This window comes from Rana temporaria, chromosome 6, assembly GCF_905171775.1.
Source record: "Rana temporaria chromosome 6, aRanTem1.1, whole genome shotgun sequence".
NCBI classification, from domain to species: domain Eukaryota; kingdom Metazoa; phylum Chordata; class Amphibia; order Anura; family Ranidae; genus Rana; species Rana temporaria.
This window is the reverse complement of record NC_053494.1, coordinates 88,061,676-88,077,321: the sequence shown is the minus strand read 5'-3', so window position 1 is coordinate 88,077,321 and position 15,646 is coordinate 88,061,676. Positions and strand designations below refer to the sequence as shown.

At 46.8% G+C, this 15,646-nt stretch overlaps 1 protein-coding gene across 2 annotated transcripts in view; it reads left to right on the top strand.

The window, feature by feature from the left end:
* The window catches only part of ABAT (4-aminobutyrate aminotransferase), a 396,642-nt gene that overhangs the window by 372,261 nt on the left and 8,735 nt on the right, over positions 1-15,646 (top strand). For both annotated transcript variants that reach the window (XM_040356981.1, XM_040356980.1), the window contains exons 13-14: positions 1,095-1,262; positions 4,269-4,415. In XM_040356981.1, the coding sequence (XP_040212915.1) occupies positions 1,095-1,262; positions 4,269-4,415 (315 nt within the window). The remainder of the gene's footprint in view (positions 1-1,094; positions 1,263-4,268; positions 4,416-15,646) is intronic.

Here is a 15,646-nt window from a genome sequence, read left to right as displayed (position 1 = left end):
TCAGAGCTAAAAATAGCCACTGATTTCTGTATAAATGTCACTGGCAGAGAAGGGGTTAAATACTAGGGGCGGATCAAAGTGTTAAGTGTGTTTCCTCAGCATGTTCTAACTGTAGGGGGGATGAGCTACCACTGACATGACAGATCAATGTTCCCAATGACACGGAACAGAAGATCCCTGTGATGTCACTAGACAAAACAGGGAAATGCCTTGTTTACATAGACATTTCCTCGTTCTGCCTCTCCTCGCTGAGATCGTGAGTCCGCAGGAACCACGGGCACGCTTCCGCACCTACTGTCCTGCTTTTGCGGACTGACGTACAGGTACGTCAGTTTGCGCAGGAGTGCCATTCTGCTGACGTATATCGGCGTCAGCCGGTCGGAAAGCGGTTAATTAGATGTAATTTTCAAGTACATAGAAGATGTACAAAACATACTTGCTACAAACTCTGTGTCTTCTGAAGTAAGAGTCCAAAAGAAAACTACTGTATGCTTATCTAGTTCAGTTAAATGTCATGTATGCACCAGAACAGGAATAGAGGTGAAATCTTCCAACGAGAATACTTATTCTGGTGACAACCAAGTTAAAAAAATGTCCTCACTTTGTAGGGATTTCCTCTCACTTCCAGTTTTGGATTTGGGACAAGATCTGAAGGGAAAGCTACCCAATGGAACACATGTGGCAAAAAGCTAACAGGAATTATAATTCTCCCTTGCTCAATCCAAATGGGAAAAAAAAGTTTTGCCTTTAGTTCTACTTTAACCCTGATTATCTGTTTAGTCATACAAAACTAAAAATTGTCAGTTAGAATCTATTACTTTGGGTCCTCTTGTGTCATTCTACTGTCCATAACTGTAACTTTAACTTCAGTCAAAAATGTAAAAATCAGGCCAACCATAGGTATTAATGCCTTGCATATTAGAAACCTTTAGATACTGAGGAAATCTAATTTATTCACACCACAAGAATATTTTTATACCAAAATTCCTTCTAAAAATTCCTGATGAATTTGAATTAGATGTATTTCAGTTTTTTGTAATGGTAAATTTGCATTATCACTTGTTTTAATCCATCCTAATCTTAAATATTTACAGCATGGATGTGCATTTTTAGTGGATGAGGTTCAAACTGGAGGAGGAGCAACTGGGAAATTTTGGGCCCATGAACATTGGGGCTTGGATGATCCAGCTGATGTTGTATCCTTCAGTAAGAAAATGATAACAGGAGGGTTTTTCTATAAAGAGGAACTTCGTCCCGATGCAGTAAGTATTCAGACTATTATTACCTAATACTGCTAAAAAAAAATATTGTTGTACCTATAATTCTTGTGTGTTCGCTCCCATTTTCAACATTCAGGTCAATTCACTAAAATGACCTTAGGGTTACTTTAACCACATTTCTTCAAAATGGTTATTTCACAAACATAAATATCCTTTGATCCCCACTAAGGCTCAAGAACCAGTCAGAGTGGTTCCCCTTCCTTAAAGCGGAGTTCCACCCATAAATTTTTATTTTTTTTTAACTTTTTTCTGCCTGTTGCTAAGAGGTGCTTTGTAATCTGCCTCCTCCTCTCCCTGGCGCCTGACGTCATTTTCCTCGGCGCCTGGAAGTGACGCGGGAAAAGGCTCAGTCTCGTATCTCTGTTTCGTTTATCTTCGTTGCCATCACAACGGGGCGGGCACTTCCGACACCGCCGCCTGTTGTGATGGCAACGTCAGAAGTGTACGGCGCGGCAAGCTATACATACTGCACATGCGCAAGAACAGGTGGTGCATGCTGGTCGTCGCTCAGCTGCACCGTGTCCTGGAAGATGGTGCTTGTGGGCTTCACATGACCCAGTTAAACAGTTGGAACTCCACTTTAATAGTAATCACATGCAAGCTGAATGCTTTATTTAGAAAACATGATTTCAGCTTGCAGAGGCCACTGTAACCTATAGATGGCAGTGCCTAGGTATTAATATTGCTATTGTGGGATACAATATTATTTAAAAAAAAAATGAAATATATATATTTCATTTTTTTTGTGCACTTGTCAGCCTATAATAATAAAAACCCTTGGGGCTCTTATCAAAATTGTGTACTAAATGGGCTTCAATTACCTCTAGGCTTCTAGCAAACACATTTTACTTTCCACTCCCTTACTGATTTTACTACTGGTAGTTCATGTGACTCAAGTCTTAAAACTGTTCACATTTACAAGAGTCAGCACAATACAATTATGCCCTACTAAAGTACCTGGTGAACAGTGAGGTTTTAAAACTGAAAATGTCAGTATCGTGCAACATAACTTCTAATTGGATTTATTATTCCACATGATTTAACTTTCTATATACAGTTGTGCTCAAGTTATAGCGTCTACAAAATAGGTGATAGTTTTATGGCATTTTTATTATTAATTTTTTTTCACTAGTAATGATCAGCGATTTTTATTGTGACTGCGACATTATGGCGGACACTTTTGACACCATTTTGGAACCATTGTCATTTTCACAGTAATTAGTGCTATAAAAACGCACTGATTACTGTGAAAATGACACTGGCAGTGAAGGGGTTAACCACTAGGGGGAGCTGAAGGGGTTAAGTGTTCCCTAGGAACGGATTCTTACTGTGTGTGGGGGCGTGGCCTGGTGTGACATGTCACTGATCGTCTGTTCTGCTGAGAGGGAACAGAAGATCACTGACCCTGCCACTAGGAAGAACGGGGGTAAGGTTTGTTTACACTTGCCTCTCCCCGTTCTTCAGCTCTATGACCCAATCGCGAGCGCGACCCACGGCTGGGCATCTTAAAGGAGACGTACAGGTACGTGAATATGCCCAGCCGTGCTGCTCTGCCGACGTATATCGGCGTGAGGCGGTCCTTAAGTGGATAATACCCTGTATTGCCCCCTTTTAACATCAATGACAGCTTGAAGCCTTTTGTTGGTAAGGCACTTTATCTTCTCAGATGGTAAAGCTGCCCATTCCTCTTGACAAAAAAGCCTCCAGTTCCTGTAAATTATTGGGATGTCTTGCATGAGCTGCACATTTGAGATCTCCCCAGAGTGGCTCAATGATATTGAGGTCAGGACACTGAGATGGCCACTCCAGAACCTTCACTTTATTCTGCTGTAGCCAATGACAGGTTGACTTGGCCTTGTGTTTTGGATCATTGTCATGTTGGAATGTCCAAGTACGTCCCATGTGGAGATTCCTGGCTGATCAATGCAAATGTTCCTCCAGTATTTTTTTATAACATGCTGCATTCACCTTGTCATAAATTTTGACCAAATTTCCGTGGCCTTTGTAGCTCACACATCCCCAAAACATCAGCGATCCACCTTCGTGTTTCACAGTAGGAATGGTGTACCTTTCATTATAGGCCTTGTTGACTGCTCTCCAAAAGTAGCGTTTATTGGTTGTGGCCAAAAAGTGAAATTTTGGTCTTATCGCTCCAAATGACTTTGTGCCAGAAGGTTTGAGGCTTGTCACCGTGCTGTTTGGCGTATTGTAAGTGGGATACTTTGTGGCATTCGCGTAGCAATGGCTTTCTTCTGGCAACTTGACCATGCAGCCCATCTTTCTTCAAGTGTCTTTTTATTGTGCATCTTAAAATAGCCACACCATATGTTTTTAGGGAGTCCTTTATTTTGCCGGATGTTATTTGTGGGTTTTTCTTTGCATCCCGAACAATTTTCCTTGCAGTTGTGGCTGAAGTTTTAGTTGGTCTACTTTATCGTGGTTTGGTTTCAACAAAACCCCTCATTTTCCACTTCTTGAACACTGCTGATTGGCATTCTAAATTCCTTGGATATCTTTCTATATCACTTTCCTGTTTTATACAGTTCAACTACCTTTTCCCGCAGATCCTTTGACAATTCTTTTGCTTTCCCCGTGGCTCAGAATCCAGAAACATCAGTGCAGCACTGGATGAAAGATGCACACACACTAATTAATTACTAGCAAACAGATCACAGGTGAGGATGGTTACCTTGTGTCAACTTGTGTGCATATTATCAGGCCAAAAACACCAGGGTATGTAACGTTTTAAACTGGGTCATTTGGGTAGTTTTCTGTTGTCATTATGATTTAAAAAGAGTAAACACAGTTGATTGATAATAAATGGCTTCAACCAAACACTAACTATGAGTGAAAGAAATGTTTTTGTGCTATCATTTATATTCTTTAAAAAATGGCCAAGAAATCATAAATTCTGCCAGGGTATGTAAATTTATGAGCACAAATATTCTATCTTGCAGTAACAATGTGCTTGCACTTTTCCTTCATAAGCCTTACAGAATTTTCAACACCTGGCTTGGTGACCCCTCCAAAACACTTCTGTTGGCTGAAGTTTTAAATGTCATGAAGCGAGAGGCTCTCCTAAACAACGCTGTCCAAGCTGGAAAAGTTCTTTTAGATGGCCTTTTGGATATCCAGGTAATCTTTAATTATATTTTCCATTACATCTGTCTATAGTTTGCTTTTATACCAATACTCGTGTAAGTTTTTGTAAATTAAAACATTTTTCGGATCTGAAAACTTTTTGCAAGGTGCATCTTATTAACCTCTTCCCTACCAGCGTTGAGGGAAATGATGCCGGCAGCACGTGGATAAGGCGTGTCCCTTGGGACACAGCTCACCCCCGATCAGGGTAAAGAGCCAATGAAAGTACCTGTCTCCAGACCCATCCGAGTAGTTGCCTGTCTCCAGACCCATCCGAGTAGTTGCCTGTCTCCAGACCCATCCGAGTAGTTGCCTGTCTCCAGACCCATCCGAGTAGTTGCCTGTCTCCAGACCCATCCGAGTAGTTGCCTGTCTCCAGACCCATCCGAGTAGTTGCCTGTCTCCAGACCCATCCGAGTAGTTGCCTGTCTCCAGACCCATCCGAGTAGTTGCCTGTCTCCAGACCCATCCGAGTAGTTGCCTGTCTCCAGACCCATCCGAGTAGTTGCCTGTCTCCAGACCCATCCGAGTAGTTGCCTGTCTCCAGACCCATCCGAGTAGTTGCCTGTCTCCAGACCCATCCGAGTAGTTGCCTGTCTCCAGACCCATCCGAGTAGTTGCCTGTCTCCAGACCCATCCGAGTAGTTGCCTGTCTCCAGACCCATCCGAGTAGTTGCCTGTCTCCAGACCCATCCGAGTAGTTGCCTGTCTCCAGACCCATCCGAGTAGTTGCCTGTCTCCAGACCCATCCGAGTAGTTGCCTGTCTCCAGACCCATCCGAGTAGTTGCCTGTCTCCAGACCCATCCGAGTAGTTGCCTGTCTCCAGACCCATCCGAGTAGTTGCCTGTCTCCAGACCCATCCGAGTAGTTGCCTGTCTCCAGACCCATCCGAGTAGTTGCCTGTCTCCAGACCCATCCGAGTAGTTGCCTGTCTCCAGACCCATCCGAGTAGTTGCCTGTCTCCAGACCCATCCGAGTAGTTGCCTGTCTCCAGACCCATCCGAGTAGTTGCCTGTCTCCAGACCCATCCGAGTAGTTGCCTGTCTCCAGACCCATCCGAGTAGTTGCCTGTCTCCAGACCCATCCGAGTAGTTGCCTGTCTCCAGACCCATCCGAGTAGTTGCCTGTCTCCAGACCCATCCGAGTAGTTGCCTGTCTCCAGACCCATCCGAGTAGTTGCCTGTCTCCAGACCCATCCGAGTAGTTGCCTGTCTCCAGACCCATCCGAGTAGTTGCCTGTCTCCAGACCCATCCGAGTAGTTGCCTGTCTCCAGACCCATCCGAGTAGTTGCCTGTCTCCAGACCCATCCGAGTAGTTGCCTGTCTCCAGACCCATCCGAGTAGTTGCCTGTCTCCAGACCCATCCGAGTAGTTGCCTGTCTCCAGACCCATCCGAGTAGTTGCCTGTCTCCAGACCCATCCGAGTAGTTGCCTGTCTCCAGACCCATCCGAGTAGTTGCCTGTCTCCAGACCCATCCGAGTAGTTGCCTGTCTCCAGACCCATCCGAGTAGTTGCCGGTCTCCAGACCCATCCGAGTAGTTGCCGGTCTCCAGACCCATCCGAGTAGTTGCCGGTCTCCAGACCCATCCGAGTAGTTGCCGGTCTCCAGACCTATCCGAGTAGTTTCCAGGTCTCCAGACCCATCCGAGTAGTTGTCTTTTGGGATCATTTTGTGGGCGTTTTATATTGTCCTTGTGCTCCAGGGCCTTTACAGTGATAGGTAGTCAGGAAATGATATGTGTAATTTATGCTCTTAGAATGCCTGGAGGGTGCTACTTGGATCTTGGGGCTCTGTATGTGGCTAGGCTGTGTAAAAGTCTCACATGTGGTATCGCCATACTCTGGAGGAGTAGCAGAATGTATTTTGGGGTGTAATTCTTGGTATGTACATGCTATGTGTTAGAAATATCTTATAAATTTACAACTTTGTGTTAAAAGAAAAAACAAGTTTTGATTTTCTTTCCAAATTTTGTGGAAAAAAGTTACCTATTCAAAAATTATTCTCATTATGCTTCATAGAATATATGTTGGGGTGTTTGCTTTCCAGGCACTTCAAAGGTGTCATAGGTATGCCTTTAGGACGCCTGACGGTGATCCCTGCATGATGGGCCTCTCCATGGCAAGGCTGTGTAAAAGTCTTGCACATGTGGTATCGCCATACTCAGGAGGAGTAGCAGAATGAATTTTGGGGTGTCATTGCAAGTTGTCTATGTCGTGTGTGTGTGAGAAATAACTTGTTGAATAATTTCTTACCCCCCAGAAATCCAGGGTTTAGGTCTTTCTAAAATTACCTAAAGCTCCTGAGGGGGTGCTATACATGGCCCAAGGCAGTGGAACCCTGTTTCAGGGACCGCGTCTTTGAAGGTTTGGCTAAACACGGAGGTCCCGCTATGTACCGCCGCTATGATTGGCAGGCTGTTTTTTCTCTGTGCCTCACTGCAGTCTCCGCTAAACCCCCCCCCCCCCCCCCCCCCTCTCGTGTTCTGGTCTGGGACCCGTAGTGCCGCGCTAAGGCACAGGAAAACACTTTTTTTTTTTTATGAAAAATTGGGCGGAATTTTTTCAGAGGGGGTGGGGCCTAAACGCAGTGCCGCAAAAACGTCCACGAGACACACGCAGGATGGAAACAAAAGGAAAGCTGTGTCAGCTGTGTCAGTCTCTCAAGCTGTATTTCCACGCTGTCATCCCCGCCTGAATCGCCAAGTATGGCAACTCAGGATGACTATTGGAACAAATTGATGGTGCAGCTGTCTCTCACATCTCAGCACCTGTATACGTGACTGAAGATGCCCTTTCCTCCTCCCTCCAGGGTTTGGAAGAAAGATTAGCGGCTTTAATCGCATCCAAGTATGGCAACTCAGGATGAGCTATTGGAACAAATTGATGGTGCAGCTGTCTCTCACATCTCAGCACCTGTATACGTGACTGAAGATGCCCTTTCCTCCTCCCTCCAGGGTTTGGAAGAAAGATTAGCGGCTTTAATCGCATCCTCTATTCAGATGGATAAGAAACGTACAAGGTCCCCTTCCCCCACTCCAGCTTTGCTAGGGGAACAGTGGACTCACGATGAGGTGTTACCCTCAATCGATCAGGAAGAAAAACAAACCGATGATTCCTCAATAGAGGAGACAACGGTAGATGAACCTTTTTCAGCTTCCCAAACTGAGAAATTGCTGATACAATCTCTTACAGAAATGGTTTGTTCCACCTTCATGCTGCCTCTAACAGAGGCTCATGAAAACCCGGCCTCTTCCTTAGGTTCTTTAAAACCTTCCCATGCTTTGCATGCGTTTCCAACACATGCATTGCTAGAACAGCTTATTTTTTCGGCATGGGATCATCTGGATAAGCACTTTCTCCCTCATAAGAGTTTTGCAACTCGCTATCCTCTGGAGGAAAAATTCCCCAAAAGATGGAAAGTACCAGCAATTGACGCTGCAATTTCCAATGTGAATAATAACTTAAAGGAACATTAAAAGCAAAAATGATTTTTTTTTTTTAAATAACAAACATGTTATACTTACCTCCACTGTCCAGCTTGTTTTGCACAGAGTGTCCCCGAATCCTGTCTTCTGGGGCCTCTGTCATCAGATTCTAGACTAGAGGAAGACCTCGGGGTCAGACCCAGGCTCAAAAGAAGCCCTGGGGTAGGAAATCTGCAAAACAGAATTTTAAATCCTCGTCATGAAGAGGCAACCCCCACTCACCAAGACTTTTGCACTTTTCAGAAGTCTGGAAAAAGGAAATTCAGGATACATGGGTCATCTCCACGGTAACGCTGGGATACAAGCTGGAATTCCGGAACTTTCCACCATCTCATTTCCTAAGATCAAGCATGCCCAAAGATCCAGAGAAAAGACCATATCTGTTTCAGGCACTAGACCGATTAATATCTCAAGGGGTGATCATACAGATCCCCACAAAGGAGCAAGGTCTGGGGTATTCTTCAAATCTTTTCATGGTACCAAAACCAAATGGAGACATCAGACCCATTCTAGATCTAAGAAAGCTAAATCAATCCCTGAAGATCCGCTCCTTTCGCATGGAGACAATCAGATCAGTAGTTTCCATCCTTCTAGGAGGAGAACCTCTTGTGTCAATCGACATCAAGGATGCATACCTGCATGTTCCTATATTTCCTGCTCATCAAAAGTTCCTGCGATTCGAATTGAAACAGCAGCATTTCCAGTTTGTAGCCCTGCCCTTTGGGCTAGCCACAGCACCTTGGGTGTTCACCAAAGTGCTGGCCCCACCTCTAGCCAGGTTAAGGGCCCAGGGCATAACAATCATAGCATACCTAGATGATCTATTACTTATAGATCAATCGTAAGCACTACAACCAATTATCTGAAAGCATTAGGTTGGATTCTTAACCTAGAGAAATCTTCCTATGGCTATGACGGCAGTCCTGGAGGCGTTTCTCGCCAGGATTGAAGCGACTAGTGGCCAGAAGGGGGGTAAAAAGCACCCCCTCCTTGAGCATGCTTCTGGGGATGTCTCTGACACAGAATCAAGGCCCTGCTATTGCGTCTGGTTCTGTCATGTCAGATGATGCGGGCTTAACCCACGCGGACAGTGAGGATGACTCTGCTTCAGGGTCAGTGAATGATGAGGAATTTGTTGGAGCTCTTATCACTGCGGTGCGGGATACTCAGAAACTTGAGGATTTGGCGGAGGCATCGGATGTGCTGGTCCCTTTTGGGTTCCGCAAGCCACCCCGCACCGCAAGAGTGTTTCCTTGTATTCCATATTTGGACAAATTGTTATACAAGGAATGGGATACGCCGCAGAATGTTTTTGCTGTTCCAAAATACTTTGCGACCCGTTATCCCTTTGAGGAGGACTTTTTGAAAAAGTGGGTCTCTCCTCCGTCAGTGGACCCTCCCGTTTCCAGATTGAGCAAAGCCACCACGTTGCCGGTGGAAGGGGCTCCCGCCTTCAAGGACCCGCAGACAGGAGGGTGGAGGCTGTGGCCCGCTCCATGTTCACAGTAGTGAGTTCGGCAGTAAGACCGGTTTTGGCCGGGACTCTGGTGTCGCAGACACTTACCGAACGGGCAACGTTTTTACTACAGGAGCTGGAGGCGCAAGGTGCTTCCAAGACCTGTGTGGACCTGGCTGAACAGTTGGTTCAGGGTCTGAAGTTTGTCTGTGAGTCGGCCCTGGATACGCTCCCCTTGCTTTCCAGGGCCTCCGCCTACACGGTGGTACTGCGCAGCCTTGTGTGGCTGAAGTGCTGGTCTGCGGACCAGTCCTCCAAGAAGGCCTTGGTGGATTTACCCTTTAAGGGTGAACGGCTTTTTGGGGCGTCCCTGGATGACATCATAAAGGATGCCACAGGTTGTAAGAGCACTCTGCATGAAGGTCTGCCCCGCCCGTGTCTCTGGTGGGGGGCCGACTTTGCGAATTCGGGGCTCGGTGGAGGTCTCTTCTTTCCGACCGTTGGGTTTGCAAAGTAGTTTCCTCGGGGTACAAGATAGAGTTTCTCTCTCTTTTCCACCAAACAGATTTTTTCCTTCCAACCTCCAGCTTCCTCTGGATCGCCAGAAGGATCTGTCAGGGGCTGTCCAGGATCTTCTGGTCAGGGGAGTGATTGTGCCGGTTCCCTCGATGGAACAGTTTCAGGGGTTTTACTCCAATCTGTTTGTAGTCCCCAAGAAGGAAGGGGTCCGTCCAATCCTGGACCTCAAGGCCCTCAATTGTTATGTCAAAGTGCAAAAATTCAGGATGGAGTCGATTCGCTCGGTGGTGGCAGCGCTCCATCAGGGGGACTTTCTGGTGTCATTGGATATCATGGACGCATACCTACATGTTCCCATTTGCACAAAGCACCAGAGGTTTCTGCGCTTTGCGATCGGGAAGGACCACTTTCAATGTGTGGCCCTCCCGTTTGGCCTGGCCTCGGCACCACGGGTTTTCACCAAGGTGCTCGCCCCGATCCCAGCCCTGCTGAGGCAGCACGGGATCGCTATTGTAGGATATCTGGATGACCTTCTCCTGAGAGCTTCCTCAAGCTCAGAGTTAGAAGAGGACGTGTCTATCACGTGTCAGACTCTCCGAGTTCGGCTGGCCTTTGAATATCCAGAAGTCAGTCTTTGGTTCGGTCTCAGCGACTGGAATACCTGGGGTTAATCCTGGATTCTGCGGAAGGCGAGAGTTTTTCTCCCAACAGAGAAACTTCAGACACTGCAATCTGCGGTGCAGCAGTTGTCGACCCAGAAGTGGTCATCTCTTCGATTCTGCATGAGGGTTCTGGGTCTGATGGTGGCCTCTTTCGAGGCAGTTCCGTATGCCCAATTCCACACCCGAGTGCTACAGAAGGAAATTCTGTCAAGTTGGGACAAGCTCCCTTCATCTCTGGATTTCCAGATTCAGACGAGTCACCTGGTCAAGTCCTCCCTGGTGTGGTGGCTGACGGTGCTTCGGACCGGGAAGTCGTTTCTGCCGTGCCATTGGACAGTGGTCACGACGGATGCCAGCCTCTCCGGCTGGGGGGGGGCGTTTGGGGCACCCAGTCAGCCCAGGGGCGCTGGACTCAGGAGGAATCCCGCCTTCCGATCAATGTACTGGAGCTCCGAGCAATTAAGTCGTGCCTTGCCAGGTGGTCCCTGGAGCTGCAGGATCCAGTCAGACAACGCCACGGCCGTGGCGTACATCAATCATCAGGGAGGCACACGGAGCTCAGCTACAGCGATGGAGGTCGCGCACATCCTTCGGTGGGCCGAAAGGTCCATTCCGGCTCTGTCGGCCGTGTACATTTCGGGAGTACAGAATTGGCAGGCCGACTACCTAAGTCGCCAAACACTAGACCAAGGAGAGTGGTCACTCCACCCGGAGGTGTTTCAGAGTCTGTGTCAAAAGACCTTCTAGCGTCCCGTCTCAATCGGAAGGTGCCACGGTTCGTGGCCAGGTCGAAGGACCCATGGGCGGACGCGTCAGACGTTGGCACCTTGGGGTCACTATCGCCTACTTTACGCCTTCCCTCCTCTGAAACTTCTTCCTCGCCTGCTGCGCAGAGTGGAAGCTGAAGGGATTCCAACAATCCTGATTGCCCCAGATTGGCCGCGCCGCTCCTGGTACGCGGACCTGGTGCGTCTGGTGGCAGACGTCCCTTGGCGTCTACCCCTGAGAGAAGATCTTCTGTCGCAGGGTCCGATCTTCCACCCTGCTTTACAGTCGCTGGCTTTAACGGCGTGGCTGTTGAGAGGCAGGTACTAAAGGACCGGGGCCTGTCAGGCTCGGTGGTCTCTACCATGCTGCGTGCACGGAAGTCTACTTCACAAAAGATTTACCATTGTACGTGGAAAGCCTACATCTCTGTGTGAAGAGATGAAGTGGCACCCCCGTACATACGTGATGTCCCGGATTCTGCTGTTCTTACAGCGTGGGGTGGATCAGGCTCTCGCCTTGAGTACGGTTAAGAGTCAGATTTCGGCTCTAGCTGTTTACTTTCAGCGACCCTTGGCAGCGCACTCCTTGGTGCTTACGTTTGTGCAGGGGGTTCGGCATGTGGCCCCTCCTGTGCGTCTGTCACAGAAGGTGGTTTTTCTGGTAGCTATTACCTCAGTCAGACGGGTGTCTGAACTGGCGGCCTTGTCTTGCAAGGCTTCCTACTTGCTCATCCATGAGGATAAGGTGGTGCTGCGGCCGCAGCCATCTTTTCTCCCAAAGGTCGTTTCGGCTTTTCACATTAATGAGGACATTGTGTTACCATCCTTGTGTCCTCGGCCGAAAAACCCGAAGGAGGCCATTTTACATTCCCTGGATGTGGTTCGGGCCATACATGTGTACTTATCTGCTACGGCTCCGTTCTGGAAGTCGGACTCACTGTTTGTGTCGGTGAATGGTCCTAAAAAAGGTCTGGCGGTCTCGTCGGCCACCATTTCTAGGTGAATCAGACAGGTTGTACTTCAGGCCTATGCCCTGAAGGGGCGGGCACCTCCCTTTCAAGGTATGGCGCATTCGACCAGGGCGATCGGTGCCTCTTGGGCTTTCCGTCATCAAGCCTCTGTGTTACAGGTGTGTAAGGCAGCGACCTGGTCGTCGATACACACCTTCTCAAAATGTTACAAGGTGGATGTGAGTGCATCTTCGGATGCCTCCTTCGGCCACAAGTTGTTACAGGCGGCAGTTTAAGGTTGGAGTTCCTCTGTTGAGAAACTCTGGTTTTTGTTTGGGGTGTAGCTTGGTTTGCTGTGTTGTTTTCCCACCCCTCAAATTTTTTTGACACTGCTTGGGGACGTCCCTAAGGTCAAAGGCTGCTGTGTCCGTCCATGAATGGAAGAGAAAATATGATTTTTGTACTCACCGTAAAATCCATTTCTCTGAGTTCATGGACAGACACAGCACCCACCCCTCCTTTTTGTTTGTACTACTTGTTGCGAACTGGAGCTGCTGAGGCAGAGTGTGGGTTATAAGTGGGTTAACACTTAAAGTGCTGCTTTCTGCCTAATCTCTCCTAGAAGGAAGGTGCATAATACCCTAAGGTCAAAGGCTGCTGTGTTCGTCCATGAACTCGGAGACATGGATTTTACGGTGAGTACAAAAATCCTATTTTTTTCATCGTTTGCCTTCTTTACTGTGCGGATTGCACTAGCTGCCCATTTGCATCAGGGATGTCCTTGCATTGTTTGCTAACTGGTGCAGAGTTTCTCCTGTGCTATGGAGTCACAACATGAGCTACAGTTCTAGGTACCTTTTGTTTTCTTTTCTTTTTGGTTTTGCCTATGTTCTTTAGTCTTTTTCAAATCTGCAGGTGGATTTATTTATTTATTTTTTGGACTTCTGCAGATGACTTTTGTGTGCTAATCTACTAGCCACCGTCCAGTGACTGTTCATATGGGTTCTGGGTATAAGCTGTATCCCAGTTTTTTTTTTTTTTGTTAGGTATTACAGCAGGGTATGTTTCTATCAGTTTTCTGGTGCCATTGTGTGGGGAAGCTGTACAATTAAACCATCTTAACTAGTCTGTTTTGCAACTACTTTTCTTGTTTCCAGGAGCCATCTTGTGGGGACTACATGCAACTATATCATGTTATCTGTGTTTTGCTTTACAGCTTCTCAGGAATACATATCTTGGTGGGGTCTTTAAACTGTACTAATGGCTATATCGGTTAATGTACTGTCCTGGAATATACGGGGCCTTAATTATAAAGTTAAAAGGGCAGCTATGTTTGCTTATCTGAAGGCAGCCAGACCGCATATTCTTCTGCAGGAGATTAATTTGGACGGAAGCAAGGTCTTGACTTTACGTAGGCAATGAATACAGAAAATGTATCATGCCTCTTACTCCTCTTTTGCCAGAGGGGTGACTATTTTACTTAGCAAGAGTGTCCCTTGCACAGTTCAATGGGTCATCTCTGACCCAGAAGGGCGATACATTGTCTTAGTGCTAGAAATTTTCCAGATAAGGATGGTATTAGCCTGTCTGTATGTTCCTCCTCCTTTTCATGCTCAACTATTGTGTGACATGTTGGTTGTGTTGGCTCGATTTATGCACCTCCCTCTACTTCTGGCTGGTGATTTTAATGCCATTCTAGATGGAGGGCTAGATGCTACTAATCCACTGATTTTTTTATTTTTTTTTAACATAGGTGTCTACTGCTCAACTTATTGAGTTGTGGCGGTGGAAAAATCTGGGGGTTAGAGGCTACTCCTGTCTATCTCGCACACACAAAACTGCATCAAGAATCAATCTTGCTTTCGCTAATCTCAAATGCTTACATCTGCTTTCACTTATTTGTCAGGGGGGTTACGGGATCCTGACCCTTTCTTAGTCACCCTCTCACTGGGGGCTAGGACTGGAAGAGGTTCATTGGAGGTCAATACCTAGTTGGCTACAGGTGGAGCAGGTGACACAACATGTACAAATGCCCATGTCTGAGTTCTGGGAAAATAATGCTTCCTCTGCTGTGAATACGGTGGTCTGGGACACTATATTTCTGCCATTAAGGCGGTCCGTAAGGCAGACACTGCAGAGAGGGAAAGGTTGCAGTCGGAGGAGCGCAGTTGGAGATGGAATTTGCGGCTGCTCCTGGGATGCCACTTTTGCATCCTTGGAGGCAGCTAAGCATCAGTTTGCTTTGTTAGACACAAACCTCACGCAACACTATCTTGCTACATAGGACTGAATCACGCTTTGAAAAGGGCAAGTTATTGGCCATGCTGGCGGCAGATCAGAGGTCTCCTGTTGGGGTACCCTGTATTCGTTCTCAGGTGAGGGATATGCTTACTGACCCTGAGGCTATTATGCATCAGTTTGTTGGGTACTATTCGGATCTATATTCTCTTATACCGTCTCATGATGGGGGAGAATAAATAGATCTTTTGTCAAGCCTTTCTGCCCCAAGTTTGGAGGATGATGATGGAACATGGTTGGATCAGGATATTACGCTCAATGAAATCGAAAAGGCCATTCTGTTATTTCCTTTAAACAAATCTCCAGGCCTGGGTAGTTTTCCAGTGGAGTGGTACAGGCAATATTTGGACACACTGGGTGCACGATTGGAAACTTTTATTCATCCTGTTTTGAAAATGGGGCTTGGCCACCTTCTATGCTGGATGCTTATGTGCTCATACCTAAGCTGGGTAAGGATCCAACATGTTGCTCTTCATATAGACCAATAGCACTCCTTAATGCTGATCTTAAAGTTCTTACAAAGGTTTTGGCCACTAGATTATCTATAGTACTCCCATCCCTGGTTGATGTGGACCAAACTGGCTTTATGTCGGGGAAGTTCACGGACACCAATTTACGTCACCTTTTTACCCATTTTCAGATCTCTCACAATACCACTGGGACTAGGGCTGTGGTTTCCTTTAGATATTGTCAAAACCTTTGATTCTGTTGATTGGGGTTATATGGCCATGGTGTTGGAGCCAAAGTATTGTTATACAGTAAACCTAGAATAGCGTTAAAGATTGGATCTTCCCTCTCTCCCTTTTTTGACGTGGGTAGGGGAACCAGGCAGGGTTGCCCTCTATCCCCATTCCTGTTCTTCCTAATGATTGAACCATTGGCAGTGGCAGTGCGCTTCTCTCATGCAGTCGGGTCCTTAGAAATTGGGAACATTAAACAATGTTTGGTGCTGTGTGCAGATGACATGCTCCTGTATTTAAAGATATATCTCTTGGTGCAGTCCTTGGTATTTTGGATAATTTTGTGTTATTTTTCATTTTTTTTTCTGGTAAGATTCTGATACCAGAGCTGCAGCGGATCCTGAGT